Genomic DNA, 12,069 nt, shown 5'->3' on the forward strand with positions numbered 1-12,069 from the left:
CACCATTGAATTGAGATATGATGGAGCACTGCATGGCGCATGAGCCACATACAAATACATGTGGGGAGCATTTGATAACAAGAATACAATCTCTCGAACTCTGTGAGACTTACAGCACAGGGAAGGCAAACCCGCGGCTCCAGGGGCCATGGAATGCCGGCTATTTGAATTATTTATCAAGAAAAAGGAGGAGAAGGAACATCTTAAGGGGAGAATGTCTCCTCGAGGCTTTATAAGTTGAGAGATTTTTTTTTAATTCAAAGAAAAAAAAAACGAAATTAAAGCCGAGACACATAATTTTGCTATAAAAATCTAATATTAAAAAAAATTATTATGGCAAAAATAATTTAATTATGGCAGCCTAGACAGATACCGAAATATTTTTGCAGCATTTTCTTTAGATTAAAATAATTTTCTTCAGTTTACAATTCGTTTTAAAACTTGTGGGAATTTCAAAATTTGAAATAAAAAAATTATAGAATAGGTATCAAAAATGTTCAAAAGAGGAAATAAATGTTTTCTTTTGCATTCTTTTCTTATTTTCCAAGGATTCTTATAGATTATTTTCTATTCAGGCTAAAAGATTTTTTGTGGGAGCTAAGACACAAACACACCATAAAATCATTAAGATTATTTTATTCTAGATTTTAAAATATCGGGAAATTCTCTGAAATTAATTAAAATAATTCTTTGTTGATCCTTTTAATTTTTATAAAGTTGGAAATCTGTTCTAAAACTTATTCTTTATTATTATTATTATTATTAACTTATTATTTATTATTAATTCTTAACTAAAGTCGAGATATTTTATAGTAAAAATGTGTCTCGGCTATTAGATCTAAAGTTAGCTCGGTTAGTTTTTCTTAGATGTATTTTCAATTCTTCTTCAACAGAACTCCAAAAATTTGCGCCAACTAATTCTGGATAGTTTGTCAAAATATATCCTTCCTAGTCTAAAAGTTAAAAAAAAATCCTACATGGTTCAACTAAACCCTATTCTCCTCTAAATAATTATTTTTATCCATATTTGCCATAAAATCAATTTAAATTCCCTTTAAAAATAATTATTATCAAAATGAATTTTATTTTTATTACTCAATAGTCAATTAAATGAGTTTTTTTCTATAAATTATTTCTCCAATTTATTATTAGTTCAAATCACCCGTAACAACACAATTCCATTCATAGACAATCAACAAAACAACACTTCTTTCGCTTCTTTCGCATTTTCCACGCTGAACCGAACCCCATTGATTGCAAAACCCTTTTCATTGATGATTTATTCTCTCGGCAGAGACCTTGCTGTGTGATTTTTTCTACCCCGTCCCTATTTTACACGTAATTAACATCCATTGGAGCGCAACGAGCGACAAAATGCCGTGAGGGGAAGGCGTGTACGTGGGTGAACATGAAGCATAGCGGAGAAGATGAAGCATAAAATAAGAAGGGGTTTGTTGAGGAAGTTCTCACATAACGTGCTTTATTGCAAAATATGTGCCAAATTCAGCGTCGAAAATTCCTCTCAATTCGGCGCTGAATTTTGGGGGGAAAATGTTTTCTGCGCAGACGCAAGAGAAACGACGCTGTTCGCGGATTTTTTGCGTCACAAACTGATAAGACGTATCATGTGGGAATTTTCGCGCCTCTCGTGGACACCCCAAATCCCACCTTATGCAACACACTCCCGCAAACATTGTGATTTAACACGCTGCTGATTGTTTGGCCCACAGATGAAAATGAACTTTTTTTCTCCTTAATTCTTTTGCGGATTTTTTTTTGGGCATTGTTTCGGTGCTCAGCTATTTTTTTTCTTCTCTCTTTTGCCCGAGGAATTGCTTGACTACTTCTTATTTTCTCACCAAATGTAGCGTCTTTGCGTATGTAATGTGTTATGTGAATCTATGTGAGTTAATGATGCCTCACAGGGAATTATCGCAATTAATTGACGGTGTTATTTGTCTTCAGAGAAATTGTATTGAAAGTGAAATTTTGTCACATTAAACGCCTCTCAAATTTGATGGTAAATTAAACATACTGGGCGCCATGCTACATTTGAGAGAAGATTTATGAAGAAAGTTAATTTGTTGTGGTTGTTGTATTTTTTCTTATAGAACATAGTACTAAATTACATTATTTACACTGTATGTTGGAAGAGGTATGTTGGGAAAACTTTGCAGGATTCTTGAGAAGGTTCAATGGTTTAAAGCTTTGGTAATTTTTTAGTACAAAGGAAGAAGTAATTTAGCAGAGACTCATTAAAATTTTTAAGGATTCCTAATCTAGAAATTTAATAAAATAGAAAAGATAAATTGGTTAGATTTAAAAAAAAATATATTTTTAAAAATATTTTATAATTTAGAAAATATTCTAAAAGTATAGAACACAGTCATTAGTACAACTAAACTCATTTATTGAATTTTTTCGGTTAAAAACCATTTTTTAACTGAAAAGTATAATACTCCATTAACTTTTCAATTGTTTTTTAACTGTTCTATCTTTTTTTGATTAAAAAAAAATTGTCAAGATGTTTTTTAACTAAAAAATTCAAAATGAAGTTGAATTGAAGTTGATGATTAACTAACTAAAACCAAGAAAACCAAATTCTAAAAAAAATTTAAACATGTAATTTAGTATTAAAATATTACCCAATAATTGATCAATATTTGCCCCATTCTTCCTTGTTTCTTCCCTCTTTTTTAAGCACTCAAAAAATTCCTCTTTGACCTTTTTGGGCAATTTTCTTCTTCAACTTCTTCCTCATTCAAAATTGCACCCCTTTTTCAGGCGAATTTCTTCTTCCTGGCACCTGCTTCCCGAAGGGCCAATTTAATTACACCATTTCTCTACGCCAGCCCAGTGAGTGTAGTAAAATGTGGCACAAAGCGCAATTTTTGCCACTCTCATCACTCCAGCCCCAACGTTGTGCGTTTGCGTGGCTCGAGTTAGTTCTCTTTTGCTCTTCACATCGAGATGTTCCACACGAATTTTATTCCGCTGTGTCTCTAGTGCAGCTCTTTGATTTTTCTTTCACCCTCCACGCGACCATTTTCCGTGGAAAATTTCCCGCCATCCCCTCATCAATTTCCCCCCGCAATCGCGTGTGAAGGTGTTGTGAAAAGTGTGAAAAGTTGTAGAAAAACGGTGCATTAATGGAAAGTGATGGAAAACCCACCGAATTCGATCGAGATGCAAATCGATAATTTCCTGGAGCAATTCAAAAGGAGCGCCTCGAAGGCCATGGAAGGCGACTGGACAACCACGACGAGCTTCACAGCTAGTGCTGCATCGATGACCCGCTCCAGGAGTCGCCTCAGTTGCTTCGACATGAGTGAGTTTTCCGGTGAGTCGTCAATTAGCACCAATCTCTGCCACTTTAAAACAACACCACATCGTGGGTGTCCCCATGGCTGCCAATAGTACACCCCTTTTTCTTCTTTAGTTCAGCTTAACTTACCCCTCATCCCCGCCCCATTGATTTTCCCACACCCCCGCTTTGGTGGGGTAACATGAAGTGAAGTGAAGGAAAAATTATGAGTGGCCTTCCTGGGGCTTCTGGTGACTTGTACATAAAACCACATGAGCCTTCTCAAGCAACCTCTAATGCTTCTTGCCTTTGTCTCATCTTATCAGACGACGACATTTGTATTTACTCACTCTCTGCGATGATGAGAGGTTGTCCTGATAGTGTAGCAGCTGCTGCACAACATTCTATACCCTCAACTTCTTATTTTTCACGCAAACTACTCCAACATATTCCCCCAAATCTCCCACACATGGCTATGCTTTTGTATAGTCAACCCAAAGTGCATCAATGGGGTCATTAAGGGGAGAAGAACATGTTATTATGGATTTGTTTATAGAGAGTGGGAGCAAAAGAGTTTAATAGCTTATTTAGTGAAGAATGGAGGATTTTTTGTTGTAAAGTGTTTCGGAGAAATTACAAGCAGAGCAAGTAAATGAGGATTTAGTAGAATCCAGAGAGTTTCTTGTTATCTAAAATTAGATTTTTTTAGACGCCTGATGAAGGGAGAATAGACCAACCAAACGTTGTACTTATTGTTAGTATTATACGTGGTATTAAAAAGAATCTTTTAGATCCCAATTCGTGTACTTATGAAACAAATTTGATTTTTAATTAGATTTTTTTTACGTAGGGGAACAAAGCCCAATTCCGACCTCCAAAGGTCCGCTCAGAATGTGAAAAAATGGTATAAGATGTAAAGCAATATTCTTATATTAGGGTACTATTTTAAAGCCCATTTAATGCTCATTTTACTCCCATAACTAACAACATTTAAAGTTTTATCAGTTTTAAGTAATAGCGAATTGAAAAAAAGGTCGAAGGAGGTTGGAACTGGGCCACGTTCCTCTATTTATTTATTGATTTTTTTTTATTTACGAAATTATTTAATAGAATATTTACTTTAATAACTGGCAACCTAAAGAAGATAGGAAAGTATTCAAAAAGTTTCTCAAAAAAGTTTCTCTGAATTTCTTCAGAGAAAATAAGTCTTTAATAAGGGGAACTCTTAGCTCTTATTTGGTGGTCAAATAGACAGGCACGAGGGGGCTTTTCTTGTGTCTAAAAATGCAACAAGTGCAGCCCAACAGGAGGGATCGACTCCTCATGTTGCATTTAAAGAAATACTTAAATTCTTGATAGCTCAGCAGTACCAAAGACAAAAAAACCTTCGAAACATGCCACAACTGGGGAGCAAGCAAAAATTGGTTTTGTATTCGTAATGGGACACCGTTGAAGACACGGCGGGATAAGACTGACTAAAAAAAAAGGTGGAAGAGGTGAAGAACATTTTGAGGTAGAAGACAATTGAGCTGGAGGAGAAAGAAAAGAGCTCGAAGGAAAAGAAAAAGTCAACGTGACTCACGGTAATAATGGGTTCTTTCTCCGGCACATACAACAGTTGGTCGCATCACTGACTACGGCGGTTTTTTTCTTTCGTTTTTTAAACTTCATTGTGCTCAAGAAGGGGCTTTGCATCATACAGTGTGGACGCACAATCGCTCAGAAATCCCTCCACGAATTTGGAGTAGAGTTTTGTGGGCTAAATCCCAACGAAGCTGGGGCTACAAATCTATTTTTGGAAACTCCTTCCGTGCTGAGTGAGAGCAAAATCCATAAACTCTGCTGCACTTTCGTGTGTGCCTCGAAATTGCATCCATCCCGTGTCCAGACGGAATTTGTCATGCTCTCGTGCCACAAACAAATTTAATTCAAAATATGCGTCATTTCTCTGCCTGCCCCAAGGGGTGCACCTGTCTATGTAGTGAGCCCTCGTGCCCAGGAAAAAAATACCTGTTTTATGATCTTAAACTGTCTGTCTGTGAGTCAATATTATGTGCAGCACAGGGGCAATAAATTGCCATCTTTTAAGGGTCACAATTGTGGGTATTTTGTGCCCAAAATGAGGTAATTGATTGAACTTCCTCAAACTCTTGCAAACCATTCAAACTTTCGCTTCTTTTACTCGAACTTTTTTTTGCCTCAATTTAATGATCGGAAGTTTAATTTTTAGGACAAAAGACAATTTTTTTAATGATTTTCTGGGGCAATTGAAGTAATTTATTTCACAAGGTAGATAATATTGATTTTGAGGTAGTTTATGTTCTAAAAAATTAACGTTCTCATTCTTTAAGAATAAAAAGAAAAATTCGTCTAAACTTTACTCTCAACTGACTTAAGGGAAATGAATGAAAAGTAGATGGAGAGAGAGTTCCAATGCAGAAAAAAAATAATTAGAAATAGTTAAAAACATGTCGATCAGTGTAATTTTTTTTTATTAGAGCAATCATAAATTCCCCAAAATTTAAAACTTCCCCATTTTTTTGATTAGTTTCCATTTTTTTTTGCATCATTATTGTTTTGCGAAAAAATCAACAATTAGCATTTCTAATGCTGCCTAATGGATGTTTGCAATAACTCACAGTACTGACTTACTTTACACTTATACACAACATATATTTTTATGTAATTCCCACAGAGAGAGTGCATTAGCCCCTCGCTTTGACCAGAAGACAAAAAAAAATCTCTTATCCAACTTTAAAGCAACTCTACTTATATTTCTTCCCACAATTCATAATATTTAGTCGTCCAAAACGACGAAAGGCACAACGCTCACAAAAAAAAATTGAGCTACGAGGAGGTTAACGCATGTCTTTTTAAAAATAAAAATCACGCGAGAATTCATTTTAGTTTGTCCGCCACACATTTGGGATTCATAAAATGCAGACGAATTGTTAATTTTCTCTCTGTGTGTATGACTGCAAATCAATAACTTACAACGTTTTGTTTATTCACGAAGAGGCAGCGATAAACACCTCTTGGAATGTTTTTTTTTGTTAAATTTTAATTGAAAACTCTGAATGGCTTCTTGCGGGAAGGATGATGATTTGAGGGAGCTTTCGTGGTGTGTCTGTTTATTTATATATTCTAAAACTGGGGCTGAATATTGATTCCATTCATAAAAGTTAATTGAATTTGCAGAAGATTCTCCACGACCGCAAGTTAATTGACCGAGCGCGATGGTTGCTTTTTAGTTGCACGCAATTGGCGAAGAGATTTCGTCGATTTTTTTTTGCTTGACAATGATTTCATTGATAAACTTCCCGTATTTATAATTGAGCCATTAGAGCGTCTTCAATGGCTCCAAATTAATTATTTCAATTTAACGCAAAGAATTAATATAAAAGCTCTATTTTGTAAGACAAATAACTTGATAGAGAAGGTTGGGAAACATTTAGTCTGCCACTTTTGCTGCTACACTGAACCTTTCGATGGCTTCATTGAAAAGTAATTGAGATAATTTCAATAATTTCTCGACTTTGTGAGTTTGTGAAGCTTCTGAAGGCCGCAATTAAGGGGAAGAGAATTAGCTAAAGTGGAAATTCCGAGTGCAAAAAATATTTTCATTTCAATTTCTCATTAATTGTGAGGCAAAGTGGGGGCGCCGGGTACCACCAGGCGTCTCCATTTCAATTTCTAGGCATTTATAGCTAGTTATGAGGGTTTGAAGAGGCTCAAGGTTAGCCAAATAAAAATGGAAAGGATATCTAAGAAGATTTTGCTGAAAGTGGAGGCGCCAGGTACCACCAGGCGTCTCCATTGATGTTAAATTAGAAGATTAGATAAAATTGAAAGTAATTATTTAAATTTAAACCATTTTAAAGCTATTTTAAGGCAAGTTTAAAGCGTTTAGATCGATCTTTAATGTCTTATCTTCAGTCTAGATAATTTAGATAATTTTCTAAGTAAAATAGAGAAAACATGGAGACGCCAGGTACTACCAGGCGCCTCCACTGGGATTCAATTTGAATAGATAAAATAGAACGTCTCTATCTCAATTTAAACGATTTCAAAGTTAATCTTTAGTCAAATTCGAGGCACTACGTCCCGCTTTAATCTTAAAACTGAATTCTAGATAATTTTCTAGCAAGAATAGATGGAAAATGGAGGCGCTAGGTACCACCAGGCGTCTCCATCAATTTATTTTATTAAATTTTCCTAATCTTTTCACGCGCAAAAAGATCAAAATCTTCCTCGGAAAACTTCCATTAATTTCCCATAAATTCATTAAATTCTCCGCATAATTTTCCCCTCTATATCCACACTTCATTAATGAGAGAAAAATCAATTAAAAATAAATCTCACAACATTCTCTGTGTAAATGATAATTTCCACAACGAATAGCTGATTCCGTCATGAGACTTTCATGACTTTTGGACACATTGACGTCGATCACACATAAATAATTTTCCTACGTGCGTCTCATTTGGAGAAAGATAAATAAAAGAAGCACAACGGCAAAGAAAGGAAAATATGTAATGTATGGGTGAACGAGAATTGTGAGGTCTCTGGCAAAATTGTGCCAATACGCGAAGTTTCTCATTGTGCCTCATCAGCGGGCAATTCAATTCCATTCACCTCAATCACGTTCGCAAGATAAGCTCGCGCATCGGAACCAAATACGTATTTATTGAATTATCGATCTATTTTTGTAACGTCTTATTCTTCGACTTTTTTTTCTTGCCTCCTCCTCTTTGGTGGGAACAATGAATGGTTTATTGATGATTTATTGTGGGAGGTGGGAAGGAAATTTCCCACCAGGGCAGATGGTTTAATTTTCAATGAAATTTGTGATTGAAGTTTTCACAATTTTTCCAAAAAATTAATTTTTTTTAGGATGATAATTTAAAAAACGTTTAGTAATTTTATTTTTAAAAATTTAAGTCTCCTGGAAAACAGTGAAAAATTCATAGTTGAAATTAAGAAAATTCCTTCTAAATTCTTTGTTAAAAATGTCAAAGAAAAGTAAGTCTAAATCATTAATTTATTTTAAAATAGTTTTATCGGTAAAAAAGCGATTTTCCAACTATTTCTACAGATTTTCTAAGTTGAATTACAATATTTTGTTTACAATTATTTCTGAATAATATCAAAAAAACTTTTGAAGTAATCCATATTAAGAAAAATTCTAAATTATGCTCCACAAATTATAAAAATTAAATTTCTCTCAAAAGTACTTGAATTTTGTGAAATTTTGATGCCTCTCTTCCCAAAAGATAAGACGCTACCGACGACGCTACGTAGTATAGTATTTTAACCGTTTTAAATTGAACTTTTAATTCGTCAGCCCAATAAATTGAGTCATTAAATTCAACTGAATCGCACCTGGATAATTAATCCAGGTCATTTAGCTACGTTCTTCGTCTTCTTATTGTCTCGCTCTGTGGCTTCTTTTTCTTTTCACAAGGGGATCACTCCTAATTTGTTGATCTTCTCCCCTGATAGTTCTCGTGGTGTGATTGCGGAAGACCGCTTTGTTTATGATCTTCTGCCGCAAGAAGTTTTATCAAATTCTCAGAAGAGATGGAATTTTGCGATTAAACTGGCTTGAAGAAAATATAATATCAATTGTATTACATTGTACGTACACAGTGAGTTTCTTGCGAAGGCGTCTTTGTGCGCAATTATCGCGAAAGTGGATGATGAAGAAAGAAATAGAGACATCCAGAGACACTAATTGTACGTCATCGATCACAATGAATTTCTTGCGCTTGGCGCGCTAAGCAACGATCTAGCCATAGCCACGATCATCTAGCCCACTAGCCCGCGTGCTAGTTAATTAGCTTAAGATGCAGCTGTGTGTGTGACATAGAAAGGGACGTACAGAGAGACATTTTGGGCTCTGGAAAATATTCAAAATGCAAAATTATAAAACAAGAATATCCACTACACTTTCACACATACACCCGGTTTACTCTCTCGCGCCACGATCGCACTTTGGGCGCGCTTTTTGTGTTTAGTCTGCGATCGTACGTTGTGCTGGCTGAACCGTGCGCGATCACTTCATTCTTATCAAACTTGGCACACACACAATTTGTGTCGAAGGAAAAGTGAAGAAAGTGAATTTTCTCAATAATGTGAAGGTGCTTCCGATTGCAAGATCGCTCTCAATCATGCAGAGATCACTCGCGATCATACAGAAATTGCACGGATTTTTTGTCACACTGTTGCCCCAAAAGATCGCGGTGAATTAGTTTTTTTTTAATGTGAATTAAACAATGAAAAGAAAAACCGAGTATAATTTCAATGTCACGTGAAATTGTGGAGATATAAAATTGCTACAAAAAGAGGCCATCTGTGAAATTGTGTGTCACACGCACGCAAATTGCTCTGTCCCATCAATTCTTCGTAACAGACCAAAAGAGATCGCCCAAAACTCCCCGTGAAAAAAAAGTTATGATTAAGCTCAGGTGTTTCCATCGTGAGCGGTATCGGATGAAATTAACAGGTATACCTGCCCAAGATCCCTCCCAATTCTCCAGAAGAATCATTTCAAATTAAAAAAAAAAAAGAATAATTCTTGGAAGTAATTTTCTCATTAGCACCAAAACATCGCTCACAGTCATTCAGAACGTTCAAAACATTCTCTCATCTGTTGGTGGTTTATAAATAAACCGCAAATGTTGCATAATATTCACTATGACAATGAAATGCGAGTAAAAATATTTAGTAAATTGACGGAATGCAATTTTTTGCTTTGCTATTTAGCGAGATTTTTCTCTCATTCTGCTTCCAAGCGCAGATGAGATAAGGAATCTCTCAGCTTGGAAATAGATACAGTGCGTGGGCAGAAATGTAGCAGCAGTGCGTTGGCTTTGCAAGTTTTTTTTTTTCGTGTCAAGATCTACTTTACTACTTTGTTAGTAATTCATTCATTAAAATTTTAAATTGAAAGTTTTCAAGCCTCAGTTCTTCCAAGAATTTTATAAGAGTTTATTGACCTAATTTTTTTTTGAATTATCAACGGATTTTGACCGATTTTGATAGTTTTCTTTGAAGTAAAAGGTTTAAGAAATTTTCTAAACAATTATGGAAGCTATTAATCCGATTGAGAATTAAAATTACAAGCTTTAGTTAGAAAGGCTAATTTCTTCAATTATTGTAAAAAAATTGTTACAGTCAGAAAATTGGATATACACTTTAAAATAAATTCCCTGCTTGTAAAAATCTCACCAAGTACTGCCAATCTTAAGGTATTATCAAACACAGTGCATGACTAGAAATCTCTCAAGGGGAACTTTTGCAATTTTCTCCTTGTTTCCTGTCGGACTATTAATGAAGTTTTTTTTTATTTTTCTTCTTCTCTTTGGGAAATCAATGTGAATTTTTTATACCTTCCTCCACAACTTCTTTCGAGAATGAATGAAGAATTATAAAAAAATATTTGCCAAGTGGATGAGATTTTATCCACAATTCAAATATTTGTGAACAGAGAAAGGATCCCTTTGGGAGGATGTCACCAGGAAGGAGACGGTTATGCTAACAAGTCTACCCTCTTCCTTGCCAACTTCCGGTGCTCTCATTTTTTTTTGCTTCATTGTCCCGCATTTTCTACTGCCATTCGTCACTCAATCTGTGGTGTTGATAAAACAACAAAGGCACAAGAGATTTTTGTAATTGCAACCCATTGCAGCCAACAAAATGTTACGATGTCGGAGCAAATGCGGGGATTGGGGAGAATTAAAAAAAAGATACATAAACTACATATTATATAGTTGACAATTTGTAGATTATTGCTCTCTGTGTGTGGCACGAGAAACAATGGCTGAGTATATGGGCGAGGTGTTGAATTGCATGCGATTTATTGGAGTCTCAAATGCATTTTCTTGGGATTCAGTGTCCCATCGCACAAGATTATCCCATTGTCTTGGCCACGCGAGAGAGAAGAGAATATTCATCTTTAACCGTTGCTTCCTCAACGGAATCTCATTGTTCTGCCACCCTTTTGATCTTTTTTTTTCTTTTAAAAAGAACCGACGAAAGGAATAAAAAAACAGAGCTCTGGATGTTTTCTTGAAGATGCAAATTGTTGAGAGAAATCTTTTGCTGAAGGAGTTTATTCATTATTGTTCATGACCTCATTTGAGGATGAACATCAGGTAAAGAAAAATGTTCTAGAAGGCCAAGAAACATTAAAAAGAAAAGCCTATTAGACTTCCCATTTGCACCTTAATTCAATTGATAAAATACAGAAAAGATTGGTAATGAAATGTATAAACCACGCCCCTATTGTATCTTACTCTCTCTATACAAGCATAAAGCATATGCTTCAGAGTTTTTTGATTGATTATCTTTTAGTGATTTGAAGGTTAAAATGTACTGGTAAGCTGACCAAGCTTACGAGAGCTGTGTTTCTTTCAGTGTACCAATTTTGTGAGAGCTAACTAGAACGCGAATTTGTTTAAATACATGCAAAATCGGGAAAAGTTGAAAAGTCATCCCCTAAGAAATTTTTAAAATGCCATATCTCGGGAACGGCTCCATAGATTTTCGAGTTTGAGCTATCGTTGGAAAGGTCTTAACCTCAACTATAACATATTAAAATATGAAGTAAATCGATAATGGCATTTTCGAAATATTCGAGTTCGAAATTTTCGAAAATTTTGATTTTGACTTTAGCGCCTCTCGCGGTCATTTTTCGAACTTGCAATGTTCTAGACATTTGTAGGGCTTCACGAAACCTTTCATTTGCACTTGAGTTGATCAAA

At 35.2% G+C, this 12,069-nt stretch overlaps 1 protein-coding gene across 8 annotated transcripts in view; it reads left to right on the top strand.

Moving 5' to 3' along the window:
- The first annotated feature begins 2,943 nt into the window (after positions 1-2,943).
- Positions 2,944-12,069, top strand: part of LOC129793708 (guanine nucleotide exchange factor DBS) — a 54,881-nt gene continuing 45,755 nt past the window's right edge. For 3 of the 8 annotated variants that reach the window (XM_055833916.1, XM_055833919.1, XM_055833921.1), the window contains exon 1: positions 2,945-3,340. In XM_055833916.1, coding sequence (XP_055689891.1) covers positions 3,160-3,340 — 181 coding nt within the window. In that variant the 5' untranslated portion in view covers positions 2,945-3,159. Of the gene's footprint in view, positions 3,341-9,324; positions 9,810-12,069 lie in introns of those variants that run through there. The other 5 variants (XM_055833918.1, XM_055833923.1, XM_055833920.1 and 2 more) reach the window with 3 other exon arrangements.

The sequence above is a fragment of the Lutzomyia longipalpis genome, chromosome 3 (assembly GCF_024334085.1).
Source record: "Lutzomyia longipalpis isolate SR_M1_2022 chromosome 3, ASM2433408v1".
NCBI classification, from domain to species: domain Eukaryota; kingdom Metazoa; phylum Arthropoda; class Insecta; order Diptera; family Psychodidae; genus Lutzomyia; species Lutzomyia longipalpis.